The following is a 13,900-nucleotide window of genomic DNA, read 5'->3' on the forward strand; positions in this document are numbered from 1 at the left end:
GCCTGCGCCCTCCCGGCTCCCACGCCCCCGCGCGCGGCGCCCCCTCCCCCGGGCGGCGCCGATTGGCTGCGGCTGAGGCTCCGAGCCCGCCCCGCGCGGCCGGCTGGGGGCGCCGCGGGCCAGAGCGCTGCGCCGCCACCTCCGCCGCCGCCGCCGCCGCCGCCACCACCACCACCACCGCCGCCGCCGCCACCACCGTCGCCGCCGCCACCGCCGCCGCCGGGAGCACAGCGCGCTTCGGGCTCCGCGCGCCGCCCGCTCCCGGCCCGCCCGCAGCCCGCCGGCCCCGCCGCGCCCGCCAGCCCCGCCGCGGAGCCCCGGCCTAGCCCCGGGCCGCCGCCACCACGCCGCGCGCCGTACTCCGCGTCAAGAATGGGGCGGCCAAGCTGCCCAAGCCGCCCGCCGCCGCGGCTGCCGCCGGCGCGGCCGAGGCGCCCGGCGCCGGCGCGGGCATGGAGCGCTCGCAGAGCCGCCTCAGCCTGTCCGCCTCCTTCGAGGCGCTCGCCATCTACTTCCCGTGCATGAACTCCTTCGACGACGAGGACGCGGGTAAGCGCGCGGCCCGCCCCCATCCCCGGTTGGGGTGTGTGTGTGTGCTGGGGGGTGGCCCCGGGAGCCAGGGCCGGAGGCCCCCTGCTCGACCCGGTGCGCCCTGAGAGGGGCCCGCTCTCTCCTCCCTACCCACAGCCCTGCTCAGGATACGCCCCCACCCACGGGGCCCCAAGGTCTGCCTTCCAGCCTCCAGCCGCCCCCAGGGACCCCTAGGCCCTCTGCATTCGTCCCCTTCCCGCAGGTGGGCCCCTTAGGGTCGTCTGGACCAGCTCTGTTTACTCATCTGAGCCTGCTGGATGCCCCCTGTCTTGCTCCTGGATCCGACCTGCCACCCTCCCTGAGATTCCCTCCTGTCGCTCCCACACCTCGAGCCCCGGGGCTTTGGCCGCCTCACCCCTGGGGCTCCGACGCGCACCCCGCCGCTGGAGGTGGCGCGCAGACCTTACCTCTCCATCTTTGTCTTGCCTGCGTCCAGAGGCTCCCCCAAGACCCCCCGCCCTGCGCCCAAGGCCTTAAGCGTCCTCATTTGGCTTTCTTCCCCTTCTCCCGGAGGCTGGGGATCCAGACTCCTGGTTCCTATCAGACTGGGGCGGACCGCGGGGAGACTAGCCGGGTGCGGCCTTTCCTCCCATCTGGTCCCAGAGGGAGGCGTAGGGCGGCGCCAACTCCTCACCTGCGCACCGCCCGGAATGTGCCTGGACCTTGGGTGCTCTTGTCGCTGGAGTAGCCCTTCTCGGTGGGCTGAACCCGGCCACCATCTAGCGGCCCAAACCTCGCGCTCCCGGGCCTGCGCGCAGCCTCAGCCAGAGCCCGAGGGGTGGGGAAATGTAGGGAAACCTGCTCTTTGGGGCCGTGGAACCAGACAGATAGAACCTGAGGGCTCCAGGTAGATTTCTGTGGTGAGGAAGCCAATCCACCAACAGGTGGGGTAGCTAGAGGGTTTGGGTGAGAGTTCCCCAAGGAGTGGCAAATTGGGAGTCAGAACCACGTTCCAGTCTTGCTTCTCTGCTTATTAGCTGTGACCTTGGGCAAGTCATGTTCTCCGTAGCCTCAAATCCTCATCTGTAAAATGGGATAACAGCGCCTAAGACACATGATGCAGTTAGAAGTGTTTTCTGAAAATCTGAGGTAACAGAAGCTGAACATCTGAGAGTATTTGAGTTCAGTGAGAGGACAAAACAGAGAGGGGTGTTTGTGGTAGGGAGGAGCAAAATGGCTTCACGGACACTTTTGAGAACCTGATGAAAATATAGACTATCTCTTCCAAACATACACATATGAACCATCCTCAAAATTTTTTCTGCAGTTTTAGGGAATTTATGGGTCCTGCTTAAGACTCTCTGCCTGCAGGGACCCTTTTCTGGTCTCCCAAGTTATCTGGTGAGACATGGGATGGAGTGGTGGTAATGGGTGCCCACCTCTTCCTGCTGGAGCAGGATGCAGGCAGGTGGGCGGAAGATTCTCCAGAAGACTTTGTTGGCCAAGTGAATGAATGAGGGGTACGTGAGGCAGACTCCTGACAGACCTAGAGTTGGGGGTGGGTTAAAGATGGTTATTGCAAAGCCATTTTACAGAATCACCCTTTTATGGAAAAAGTAAGTGAGGCTCAGAGCACCGATGAGCTTGAGGTAGCTGGGGGAGGTCATTATTCTGGACAGGGCAAAATGAGAGGAAGTGGGATGCTGACTAACACAGGCCTGCACTGGAGGAAATCAGGTTAGCATGAGGGCTGGGAGAGGGACCCCCACCAGCACAGGTGAGCTGACTCTTCCACCTTTTGCCTAATGGTCAGAGACTGAAGTTCAGCAGGCCACTTGGGTCTCAGGCCACCGGTGGGGCAGGAGCATGGGTTTGTAGGAGCAGGATAGATCTTTTTTCCTCCTAAGTCATGCTCTGTGTCGTTGATCAGGTTATCATTGCTGGTTGCAGGCAATGAAGTCAGAATAGAGAACTTCATGAGTAGTAGAGATTTTTTTTTAAAGACCCACCTGATGTTTTTTCCAACAAGTTTCTTCAAATTCTTGTTTTGCACTTGAAAGAGACCTAGACATCATCCTGTCCAACCTTTTGCCCTCAGATGAATATGTGCGCGCGCGTGTGTGTGTGTGTGTGTGTGTGTGTAACCCAAGGTCACCCAATGAAGTAGGCACAAAGCTGAGACTAAAATCAGGTTTCTAGTTCTCTTTCCAGTAAACTACTAACCTTCTGTCTTAAAGAGGATTTTTTCAAAAGCCAAATCTCACTGCGTGGAAAATGGTTCCCAGGTGAGGGGCCCCAGGGAACGGCCGACAGCCAAGAGTTTGGGGTGGGCATCTTGTGCTCATTGTCTGCCCATCTTAAGGGATGCTTTGAATTTGGGAGGGGGAGGGAGATAGTCAAGTTTCATTTCCAGGAGACTAATGAAGTGTCTGGGAAAAATCGGAAGTAAGAAACGTTGTCTTGGTGCTTAATTTCTCTTGTTCTTCTCAAAGTCATTAATTTTCTCCTAAAAAAAGCCTTTTGGATTTATTCTTTTAGAACAGCCCCGTGCTGAACTAATTTCTAAAAGCAGTTTGAATAATCTGTCACATACTGGACAGAGACTGCTTCAGTAGGAGGGCTACTAGACCTGGCTTCCCTCCACCTTCCTCTTCCTTGATCCCTCCCCTGGCCCATTAATGCCAGGCTGTCTGATGGCTTAGAGGTGTGTCCCTGATGGCTTCTGGCTCATCTAGGTGCCTCTTCTTTGAGGCTGCTTCCAAATCCTGTGGACTGTCCATCACCCAGATTGAGCCAGAGCCATCTGAGGGCTTTACCTGCCCCTTCAGCTGGTTTCCTGAGAAACTGTGAGAAGCCTATCTCATTAGTCTTAACTGGGCCAGAGTACTTTCCTATATTGGGCTTGGGAGCCTTGGATGTTTTGTGGGCATAGGAAGCAGCTCTTTCCTCCCCCACCTGCCTCCCCTGAGGCTCAGGATGCTGGTCACTGTAGGCTCCTAGAATTCCTCCCAAGGAGCATCTTCCCTCTCTTTGCGCTCTGAACTCATTTCTTATGCTGCCTTTGTCCCTTTTCCAAAGATGCTGGGGACTTTAGAGAGACATGACCTGGGGGCACAATTGGGTAGGTGTCATCATTGCTCAGCCTTGTTGGCACTGGCTTTGTAACTGGGGAGTTAGATACATGACCTCAGCTTTTTCATCTGGATGAGGAAGAAAATAATAGCGTGGACCACGTAGGATGACCTGCATAGGGTGAACATTTTTAAAATGATTACCTTTCGAAAGGCGGAATCCTCCTAGGTATTTTAAAGATATTAATTCTTTCCTCATAGCAACCCTATAAAATTAACATTTAACAACCCCATTTTCAGATAAGAAAACTGAGGCACAGAGAATATTCATTCAAGGTCACTCAGCCAGAAGTGAGGGAGTTAGGATTTGATCTTGAGGTATCTGACTGAAACATCCATGCTTTTGATTATTATATTGTTTGTGGCCTGCAAAGGGCTTAGTAACAGTTAGCTATCATGTAATTATCAAATAAGACTTGTTTTTGAGCATGACTGTAAAAAAGAATCTGTGGGATTCTCAAAATGTTAGCTTTTATAATTTTTAGAAGCTAATTTTGTTGCATTGTTGTAGCTGTTAAGGCAGCGTTGGATGCGCTTTTTTTTGGCAGGGGTTTAAAGATGGGCATTTGGGGGGCTTGCATGTGGAACAAGAGGGTGGGGAGCAGTCCAACTCCCTGTTTCCCTGTTCTTCCTGAAGAGTTAATTTTCATCACATCTATAGTCCTACCCCTGCTGTGGTGCACTGGGGCATGGCTGGGGAGCAAGGGTGTCTCCACTTTCCAACAAATGCCAAAGGGAGTTGTTAATATCAGTGTCTGGAATTGATGATGGTGTCCCCAAGTCTGACCAAGTGGTTTCAGCATCCAATTCTCCCTGGTCTGGGAGAAGGGCGGAGAAGCTGGAGCAGCCAGCTCTGATTTGCCCATAGGATGCTTCGATCCAGCACAGGAGGAAGTTGCCATGGCAACACCGGGCCGGCTACCGGTCCCTCTCTTAGCAGTTAGGGCCACATCTCTGGGCTGCAGAGCCCTTCACTGCACCGCCCTCTTCCACTCAGGCCAGATCTGGTGGCTGGGGTGGTATGGTAGATGGATCCCACAGACTAGTACCAAAGCCCACTCCCTCTGTTTTTGGACAGAGGGAAATGGAGGGGGTTGTCTGAGTTTCTTCTCCTGGATTGTGGGGTGGAGATGCCTGTATCTTGCCAGACAGATCCCAGGAGAGGGAATTAGAGCTCTAATTCTTGCCCGCACCGAGGCACCTGGAATGATAGCACTGGTCCCCCCCTCCCCATTTACTCCATTTGGCAGAGTTTTCTTTCCCAGACCAAGTGCTAATTTTTGTCCTTGAAATTTGACCTGATCTTTTTCTGAGAAAAAAGAATGTCATGCTGTTCCACCCCTTTAGTGCTAAGAGGGTGGATGAGAAGGGAGTACTTCGGCCTCAGAGGGGGTTAGTGCTGAGTGGATAAGGGGGGATGGTGAGGGAGAGGCCTTAAAGCATCCTTTGGGATCAGGTGCACTTCAGGTGTGAGCCTGAGGTTTTGAAGCCTCCATTCCCACCCTCTTTTCTAGGGCACACCACTTCCTGTCCCCCCCACCCCCTCCCGCTCCCTCCTCCAGTTTACCACCAAGTGCTGTCATCTTCTTTGGTTTTGGGAGTTGGCAGAACTCTCTTAAATTTGAGTAACTGAGGCATGGTAAAGAATCGACCCAACGTTCCCCTGGTTCATGTCATGGGGTGGGATGAGAGTATGAACCCAAACCACTTGATCTGAATCAAATTATCCTGAAAGAAGCATCTCGGAAAAATCGGGTGCGTGGGGATTCAGCCCTTCCCCCACTCCCCAGCGCGCTGCCCTGCAGATCTGCCTGGATGCCGTTAGCACTCTTTCCTTAAATCCCGCTCCGTCCGCCCCCCCACCTTCCCTGTCCCCAGGCAGCCAGACTCCTGGCTCCGGCTTCCTGGAGTTTGCAGAGGCAGGAAGGCCTGTCTGGTTCCGTTGGGTGGGAAGCGGGAACGAGGGCTCCTCGCGCCGCGGGCTGCTCCCTGGGAGGGTGGTGCTCTGGCTCGCTCCCCACCCGCCTGGGCCCGAGGCGTAGCCGGTTCTGCCGGCAGGCTGAGTGAGGGCGGGGCGGAGGTGTGGAGGAGAGCGGGGTGGGAGCGCCTCGGAGTCAGCTGACCTGCTCTCCAGGCTCTGAGCCTTTTACTTTGCCTCCTCAAACGACTTTTCATTACGACCTTAACAACCATCGTTTCAGCATTTCTTTTAAGAATTGTTGGAAAAGTGCCAGGTGTGGAGAATGTGTTCGCAGGGGTACACACGCGTCCTGCACTGTAATCTGCGCCCCCCCCCCCCCCCCACCCAGGGCTACTCACAATCCCACGGTCTTTTCTCTCAGAGCTCCAGGTCCCCTAGCTCCAGTCACCTGGAGGGACCACACTGCAAACTCCTCTCTCCCCCACCAGTTTACTCCATGGGGCTGGCACTGGACTCCACTGTGGCTCTGGGGCCTCAGACAGGTCCTTTAGCCTTCCCTGGCCTCAGTTTCCTCTTCGAGAAAAAAGGGTTACTTATCCTTGTCTGAGCATTTCTCAGGATGGTAAAAATAAAATGACTGAAAGTGTTGCTTGGCTATGCTCTGTGCATTCCATGATCTTCCCGAATCCTATAGCAACCAGAAGGGATTGCTACTGTTGCAGGTGTACCCATTTTGCTGACGAGGGAAAGCCAGGCAGCTTGGAGTCATTTAGTGACTCGCTTGGGTGGCACAGTGGTGATTCAGCCTGAGGTGTGTTTGACTCCAGAGGCCACTCTGCCTTTTGGCATGAACCCAGAGTCCAGGTGGGAGAGGGCTGTGTACGCCCTGGGGGCTGTGCTTGTGCTGGCAAGTAACAGCAAGTGACAGAGGCTGGGGTGTGTGGGGTCCTGTTCAGATTCACATGTGCCCCTCCAGGGTCCACCGTCCTGCTACAGTCCACCCCAGTCTGCTGGATCGCCTTTCTGGGCTTCTTTTCCTGGGTGATCCCCATCACTGGGCTGCCTGGCCTCCTTGAAGAATCCAGTTGTCTGCCGTGGCCCTAGGGGCCGAGCCATCACCTGCCTCTCCAGACCGATGTAGGCCAGTGCTGGATTATATTTAACGCTGTGCTATTTCCACTTGACAGCTCCAGAGCGTCATCCCCCCCTCCCATTTTCTCCTTCCTCCCTCCTCCCTTTCTGATTCACTCGGAAACTGACGTGGCTGATGTCAGCGCCTTATTCTTAGCCCCCGTAATTGTAACTGCATTTAGCAGTGCGCACTTCATTAACGGTTTCTGCGATGGGGGAGTGAGATGACTGCGTGCCTGGGCAGGGACACGGGTTAGGGGGGGTGAGGAGGGCAGCTGTGCAGGGACCCTGGCCAGCTGCCTCTTCTGGCCGGACCAACTGGGTGGGTTCCAGGCCTCACTTCTCAAGACTGGAAGTCTTCAAAGGACCCTTGGAGAGCATCAGGTCCATTCCCCTCATTAGGCAAGGAGGGAAACTGAGGCTCAGAGAGGCAGAGTGGTTTGCCAAGGTCATGTGTTAAGGATCCAGGGCTCTGGCCTCTGAGACCAGGCTTTCTTCCTTAGTATCTACTTATTAACCAATATTTAATTGGCTGCTCAGTGCCTAACAGTATTCTAGGTGCTGAGGATGTATTGGGGAACAAGGCAGACATGGTCTCTGTGCTCATGGAGTTATGTTCTGTGATGGGGGAAGCAGACAATAAACAGGGAAGCAATTAAAAAATAAGTAATTTCAGGTTGCATTAAGTGAAATGAAAATAAAACTGTTGGGATAGCGGATAGCAGTAGGTGAGGTAGGCAGGGGAGGCTCACTGAGGAGGTTACATTTGAGTTGAGGCCTAAATAACAGAGAGCCAGCCAGCAGTGGGACTATGAGGGGGAGGGTGATCCAGGCAGTAGCAGCGCTGGTGCAAAGACCCTGAGGTCGGTGTGAGTTTGGGTGTTTATGGAACAGAAAGCAGACCAGTGTGGGTAGAGAGAATGGGTGAGGGGAGACAAGGTCAGAGACATAAGCTGAGAGCAGATCATTCAACCTTGCAGCCAATCAGGAGTATCAGGTGGGGAAACCACCGTCCAAATTGGGAAGAGAAGAGGCCCCCTAGCTGTGTAAAGTCAGAAAGAGGCCGAGAACTCATGCCTCCTGAACCCCTGTCCTTTTTTGTTCCTTGGACATAGGTGGCTGCGCCTTTAAATACATCATTTGGCTTCTTTTCACCCTGTAGTCTGGGCAGGGCTCTTTCTGCCCTGCCCCCCACCCTGCCCATCTCCCCTCCTTGACTCTCACTTGACCCAGCTTTATAGCTCTCTAAGCTGATGTAGCTGTGAGAGACCTCAGGGAGCTTCTCTTATAGGATGGAAAGAACATGACTACATGGCTTTGAAATCTAACAGACCTGAATTCGCATCCTGCTTCTGCCACTTCTAAGTTGTGTGACTCTGGGCAAGTGGCTTCCACTCTCTGGGGCTCAACTTCCTCATCTCTAAAACGGGGGAGGCATTCTTCAAAGGGTTATTGTGCGGGATACGTGACGTGATGCACAGAACTCACCTAGTCCAGAACAGGGCGTGCGGAATGGAGGTTTCCTTGGTTACAGGGATGAATGAGATCGTGTGTTCCATGCTGAGCACATAGTAGATGCTCAGTTAGGGGGAACTGCTGCTGTTGTGGTTGTTCCTGTCAGTTTCAGTGGGTCAGAATAACCTAAGGGACTAGTGAAAAACACTGATTGCTGGTGCCACCCCAGCATGTTTCATTCAATTTGGAGTAGAAGAAGAGCATCTTATTTTTTTTTATTTTTATTTTTTTTAAGATTTTATTTATTTACTTGACAGAGACAGAGAGATCACAAGTAGTCAGAGAGGCAGGCAGAGAGAGAGGAAGAAGCAGGCTCCCCGCTGAACAGAGAGCCCGATGTGGGGCTCGAACCCAGGACCCTGAGATCATGACCTGAGCCGAAGGCAGAGGCTTTAACCCACTGAGCCACCCAGGTGCCCCGAGCATCTTATTTTTAAGAAAGTCCCAGGTGATGCTGTTACCAATGCTGCCAGTCCAGCGACCCTACCTTGAGAACTGCTGGGTTAGGGAAGAAAGATGGAGAGAAATGAAGGGTTCTTCTCCACTTAGGATGTCTCCTGCCTACCTGTGTCTTAGATTTGGGGACACTGGGTACCAAATTCAAGAGCTAGGAATAGTCTCCAGGTGTTCCTATCACCAGCACATGGTTCTAGATTAAATGAGCCTCCAGTGCTGCCCTGCTTTGTACCGGGTTTAATACATGGGACCCCATAAATCCTTTTGGAAGTCATCTAGATAAATGATAAATGAGTCGACATGAATAACACATCAGGCCTTAATATCCTTTTATGGGATATCAGGCTCAGACAGTTCGGGGATTCTGAGGAGTTCATGTCTAGCATCTGTACCAGAGGGAGCAGGACACAGTCCCTTTCCTGAATTGGAGAAAGGCAGGGCTATGTCTTAAAACCAGGAGGTTCATTTGAGGACAAGGCTCCGCTGGGAAGAAGTAAATCAAAGGAATGATGGATGTAAAGGGGCAAAATGCTGGGAAATGCTACCAAGGGAATTTACTGAGTCATTTAATTTAGATGTTTCTAAGAAAAGGGTCGCTGGTAATTTTCGAGGGAAGGTTTGAGATTTAGCTCAGGTTGGAGACAGTAGGGGACAAACCTTATGATGTGATAAGATTCCCACCCAGGCCTATGAAAGTCTGAGTCTGAAGACAAAGGCATTTACAGATAGTTTGCAGGCAGGACTTGTCTTAAACTGATAGGAAACACTCCAAGAGGAGTGGCTCAGGGTCATAAAAGAACACAGGCTTTGGGTTTGAGTCTCTGCCGTGTACTGGCTGAAGCTCTTTTTTGTTGTTGTTGGTTTTTTTTTTTTTTTTTAAGATTTTATTTATTTATATTTGACAGAGAGAGCATGAGCTGGGTGTGGGGTTTGGGGAGAGGGGGAAGCAAGCTCCCCGCTGAGCAAGGAGCCCACCCTAGAGCTCCACTCCACGACCCTGAGATCATGACCTGAGCTGAAGGCAGAGGCTTAACCGCTTAATAGACTGAGCCACTTCAGCACCCCACCCCCAAGATGAGTCTCTTAACTGTGATATGTAACTGTTCTGCTCAGCCTCATTCTTTGCAAAATAGAGTGAATAACTTTCACCTTGTGAGCATTAGAGATAATGTGTGTACTGCTCATAGGGCATCCGGGAAATGGAAGCTTCCACCTTTCCTGCTAGGGTTGACTGCCCAGGTGCAGGACTGGCGGGATGGTGGGCGCGCACATCTGGGGTTGGGCCTTGTGGCTCTGGTCTGGATACTGGTGTTCCCTGTGGGCTGAGGGGAGCCCCAGAGGCTGCGTGAGGAGTCAGAAGGGGTCTCTGTTCGGCCGCTGAATCTCAGTGTCTTCACTGGCCATGTCCCTTTGTCTTTTGGGCCTCAGAATTCCCACCTGCAGAACGAGAGGGGTCTAGTGGGCTTGTTTATTACGTACAACCAGAGTCTCCCAGAAAGCAGGACACTTGCTTAGTACCACCCCCCCCCCCCCATGTCCTCCTTTGAATGTTTCCTGAACTCAGCTACAGCCCCTCTGTGGTCATTTTTATCCCCAATGCATTCCCTCCTGCTGCAGTTTCTCTCTGGCTGGCCCTTGGCTGATCGGTCATGGAGTACTTTTGGAAAAGATTAAGTGCTGTTTGCAGTAGGTCATAAATGCAGATGGTATAGCATTTACAAGCCATGGAAAGTATCTAGTGAAAAGTGTCCTGGGCACCTCCGTCCTCTGACTCTCCCAGGACAAACACAGTTTCCAGCTCTTTCTGCTGTTACTGATATGTTACAGTAAACAGGCCAGGCAGCACCAGTGGACACCCAAAGGGGAGCATCAGCCTCCTCCCACCTCAGCCACCCAGGCCCACCCTCAACACCGTCGTGGTCTTGTAGGCTGCCAGCTTTTTCTTTATTTTCCAGATACCACATTCTAACTAGACACTTGTGGCGGTGTTTAGCTCTGTGCCAGGCACTGTGAAGGTATGAGAGTGGTCAGATTAGACTGGGCAGTATAGCTTGGTAATGGTTATGATACAGACTCTGCAGCCTCATGGACCGGGTTTGAAAACTGGCTTTGCTGCCTATTAGCTGTGTGTCCTTGAGGAAGTTAGTTAGCTTTGCTGAACCTCAGTTTCCAGGACTATAAAATAGGTTAATAAAAACCCCTCTCTGCTCTGAAGCTATCATGAGGATTAAATGAGTAAATATTTGTAAAGTGCTTCATAGGGAGCCCACACACAGTAAAAGTCTGTCAAGAGTGTCCGCTGTTACTGTCTTAGAGCCTCCCAGCTGGAGTCCCTCTGAAGTCATCTGCTCATCTTCATGCGAGGCCCAGAGGGGTATTGCATGGTTTACCCAAAGGCTCACAGCAGGTCTGTGGCAAAGCCAGGAATAGAACTGATGGTTCTGTATTTCCCAACCAGGGCCATTTCCTCTCCTATGAGGTACCCCAAGTGACTACCTTGGACCCTATTTCCACCTGAAGCTTTAAGTCCTCACCCTCCATCTCCAGCACTTGGTGTCCCTGGGAAATCCTGCCTGGAGTCACCTGGGGAGTGGGTGGGAGAATGTGTCCTAATTGGGGCCTGTAATGGAAATTAATTAGTTCCTCAGCAAACGTCTCAAGAAACACCTTTTCATCTGCCCAGGCCCAACACCAAGCCTGGACCAGGTGCCTCTGGGGCCGCCCAGGCCCAGGCCAGCCTGTCCCCAAGCCATCTGGTCCCAGGTATCTGGCACTTTTGCCCATCCTCTGTTGGGTGCGCTGAGTTCTGGCAGAGGGACCCCCAAACTGGGAAGCCTGGCCCTGTTGGGAATTAGGTGGGTGCCGCTGGCTTGGGAGGAATGAACACGAGGCGTACGCTCAGGCTCCTCCCAGGAGTCTTCAAGGGGAAAAGAATACAGGACAGGGGAGAACTCTCCCTCTTGTCACTGAGACATGGGCTCTTGTGCAGGTGAGGGGCTGTGCGGTGCTCTCGGGAGGCCTGTGAGAAGGATGCATGAGAGCAGCAAAAGGAGCAGTTAAAGCTGGGTCCTCAGCTGCAGCCTGATTTAGGGGAAGTTCTTGGGAGCAGGTGGCATTGCAGAGTTGACTGGCCACCTGTATTCCCATATCAGTCATTGGCTGTGGGCAGTCCTGAAGGTCAGGACATAACGTTTTGGGGAAGTCGCTCCCATCTAAGAGCAGTTCACAGAAGGGGCAGCTGGGAGCAAGGACCTGCAGCTACTCACAGCAGCCATGGGTTGGGTGTCCTGCTTGGTGAAGGGGATCTGGCTGGCCTGGGGACTTGTAGCTGAGCAGTGTCCACCCCTAATTCAGATCACCCTCCCCACAGTCCCACAAGGTGTGTGTGATCACTGCAGTAGATGGGCTGGAAGAATCAAGTACCTTGACTTGGCCGTGGTCATACAGCTAGTGAAGGCTAGCGCAGCGCTTCACATCCTGGTCTGTCTCCCAACACTTATGGTCTTCTCCAACACTCTGTACTGCATTTCTTTTTTTTTTTCCCTTTTCTTTCTTTCTTTCTTTTTTCTTTTCTTTCTTTTCTTTTATTTTTTCTCTTTTGTGAATGTGTTTGTATAAGCTTCTTTTTTTTTTTTTTTGTATAAGCTTCTTAATGGATTTCTGAGTATGTCTTTGAAGGGTGTCTTTTTTGATAATCAAGCATTTCAGGTTTGACAGAACATTTTTGCCTGTTTGATCTCACTTGATCCTCATGGAAAATTGGCCCTGTTTCCAGAGAGGTGGGCTAGGGTCCTCACAACCTGCTTGAAGGGAAAGGTTAAGGGGTAGCTCATTTGTCAAGGAATGAGCCCTGGCTTTGTCATAAGAAGGCCTGGATTTGAGACCCCATATCTGCCAGGTTGCCAGTTGAGTGACCCTGGGCAAGTCATTCTCCTCTTTGAGCCTTGCTTTCCTCTTCGGACAAGCAAGTCCATGGCTGTAAGCCACAGGGAGCCCTGCAGGTGTTCTAATAATACTGCAAGGACTTGGCAAGGCTTTGACTGGTGTGGGTGTGGGGAGTTCAAGACTAGGGCTGACTTCTGCCATGTATGTACAGGAAACAGTCTCAAATTAGGGCCTGTCTGTCAGATGGGCACAGTGACATTTACCCTGCTGTCCAGGTTTGAAAGAAGGCTTTGAGTACAAGTATTAGGATGGGCCACATGAAATTGCTATTTTTAGGGGTTAAAACAGTTGTACGTTGTTTGTGTGGTTCATGGAGGTGATGGATGAAACTGCAGGAGAGGCATTAGAGAAAGTGAGTCAGGGAATGGTGTGAGGAAGCAGTGTGTTATCTGCCAAGTTGCCCCTAACTGAGGGCAAGTGGAGTTGAGACTTGCTGGGGCCTTCTAGGCCAGACAGTGGATATTTTAGTCTTTGTGGACCATAAGGTGTCTCTTACCACTGCTCTCACAGTTGGAGCTTGAAAGCAGCCCCAGAGAATATGTAAATGGATGGGTGAGGCTGTGTTCTAATAAAACTTTATTTACAACAATAAGCAGTGAGTTAATTTAACTCCTGGGTGTTAGTGTGCAGAACCCTGGAGTCCAACATGAGCCTCGGTTATCCCATCTAGGGGTGAGGGAGCTGGGGTATTTACACCAGTTCCTGTCAGTCATGGCTTGGGAGCCATGGCGGCTGGGCTGGCCAGTTATAATAAGCTTCCAGTTATTTGCAGCCGACTACCAGGAGGGGGCCCTCAGGCCAGGGAGTATATAGTTCCTGGACCAGTGGTTGCTGACAGTAGTGAAGTAGAGAAGGTGAGGGCTACGGGACAGGGGACCACCAGCATCGCTCATGCCAGCTCAGGGGCATGGCTGTGTTTGAAGAGTGGACTGGAAAGAAGGTGGCCGGATGACCACGTCTTTGGGTTGGGCCAGATTATTTCACTTCCTGTTTCCAGGTTTTCCGGCCATTTGTTCCTTTCAGGAAAAATTGGCTCCTCCATTCTCAGCTGTTTTGTTTTCATTGTCTACCTCCATGCCTCTGCTTCAGATCCCTTTTCTGGGATGCCCACCCTCCCTCCCTTCCCTACAGGGCTCCAATGCCACTGCCTCCAGGAAGCACACCTGTCTTCTCTCACATGGAGTTGGTCTTGCAAAGTGCGGCTTCTCTCATACTTCCACTGCCACACCGAGAGGCCCTCCAGGGCAGGGACTGTGTGATTCCCTGTCTG

At 52.4% G+C, this 13,900-nt stretch overlaps 1 protein-coding gene across 2 annotated transcripts in view; it reads left to right on the forward strand.

Moving 5' to 3' along the window:
- The first annotated feature begins 269 nt into the window (after nt 1-269).
- The window catches only part of RIMS4 (regulating synaptic membrane exocytosis 4), a 61,031-nt gene continuing 47,400 nt past the window's right edge, over nt 270-13,900 (forward strand). Inside the window, exon 1 of one of the 2 annotated variants that reach the window (XM_032350568.1) lies at nt 270-549. In XM_032350568.1, coding sequence (XP_032206459.1) covers nt 453-549 — 97 coding nt within the window. In that variant the 5' untranslated portion in view covers nt 270-452. The remainder of the gene's footprint in view (nt 550-13,900) is intronic. The other variant, XM_032350569.1, reaches the window with a different exon arrangement.

The sequence above is a fragment of the Mustela erminea genome, chromosome 7 (genome assembly GCF_009829155.1).
Source record: "Mustela erminea isolate mMusErm1 chromosome 7, mMusErm1.Pri, whole genome shotgun sequence".
In the NCBI taxonomy this organism is placed as follows: Eukaryota; Metazoa; Chordata; class Mammalia; order Carnivora; family Mustelidae; genus Mustela; species Mustela erminea.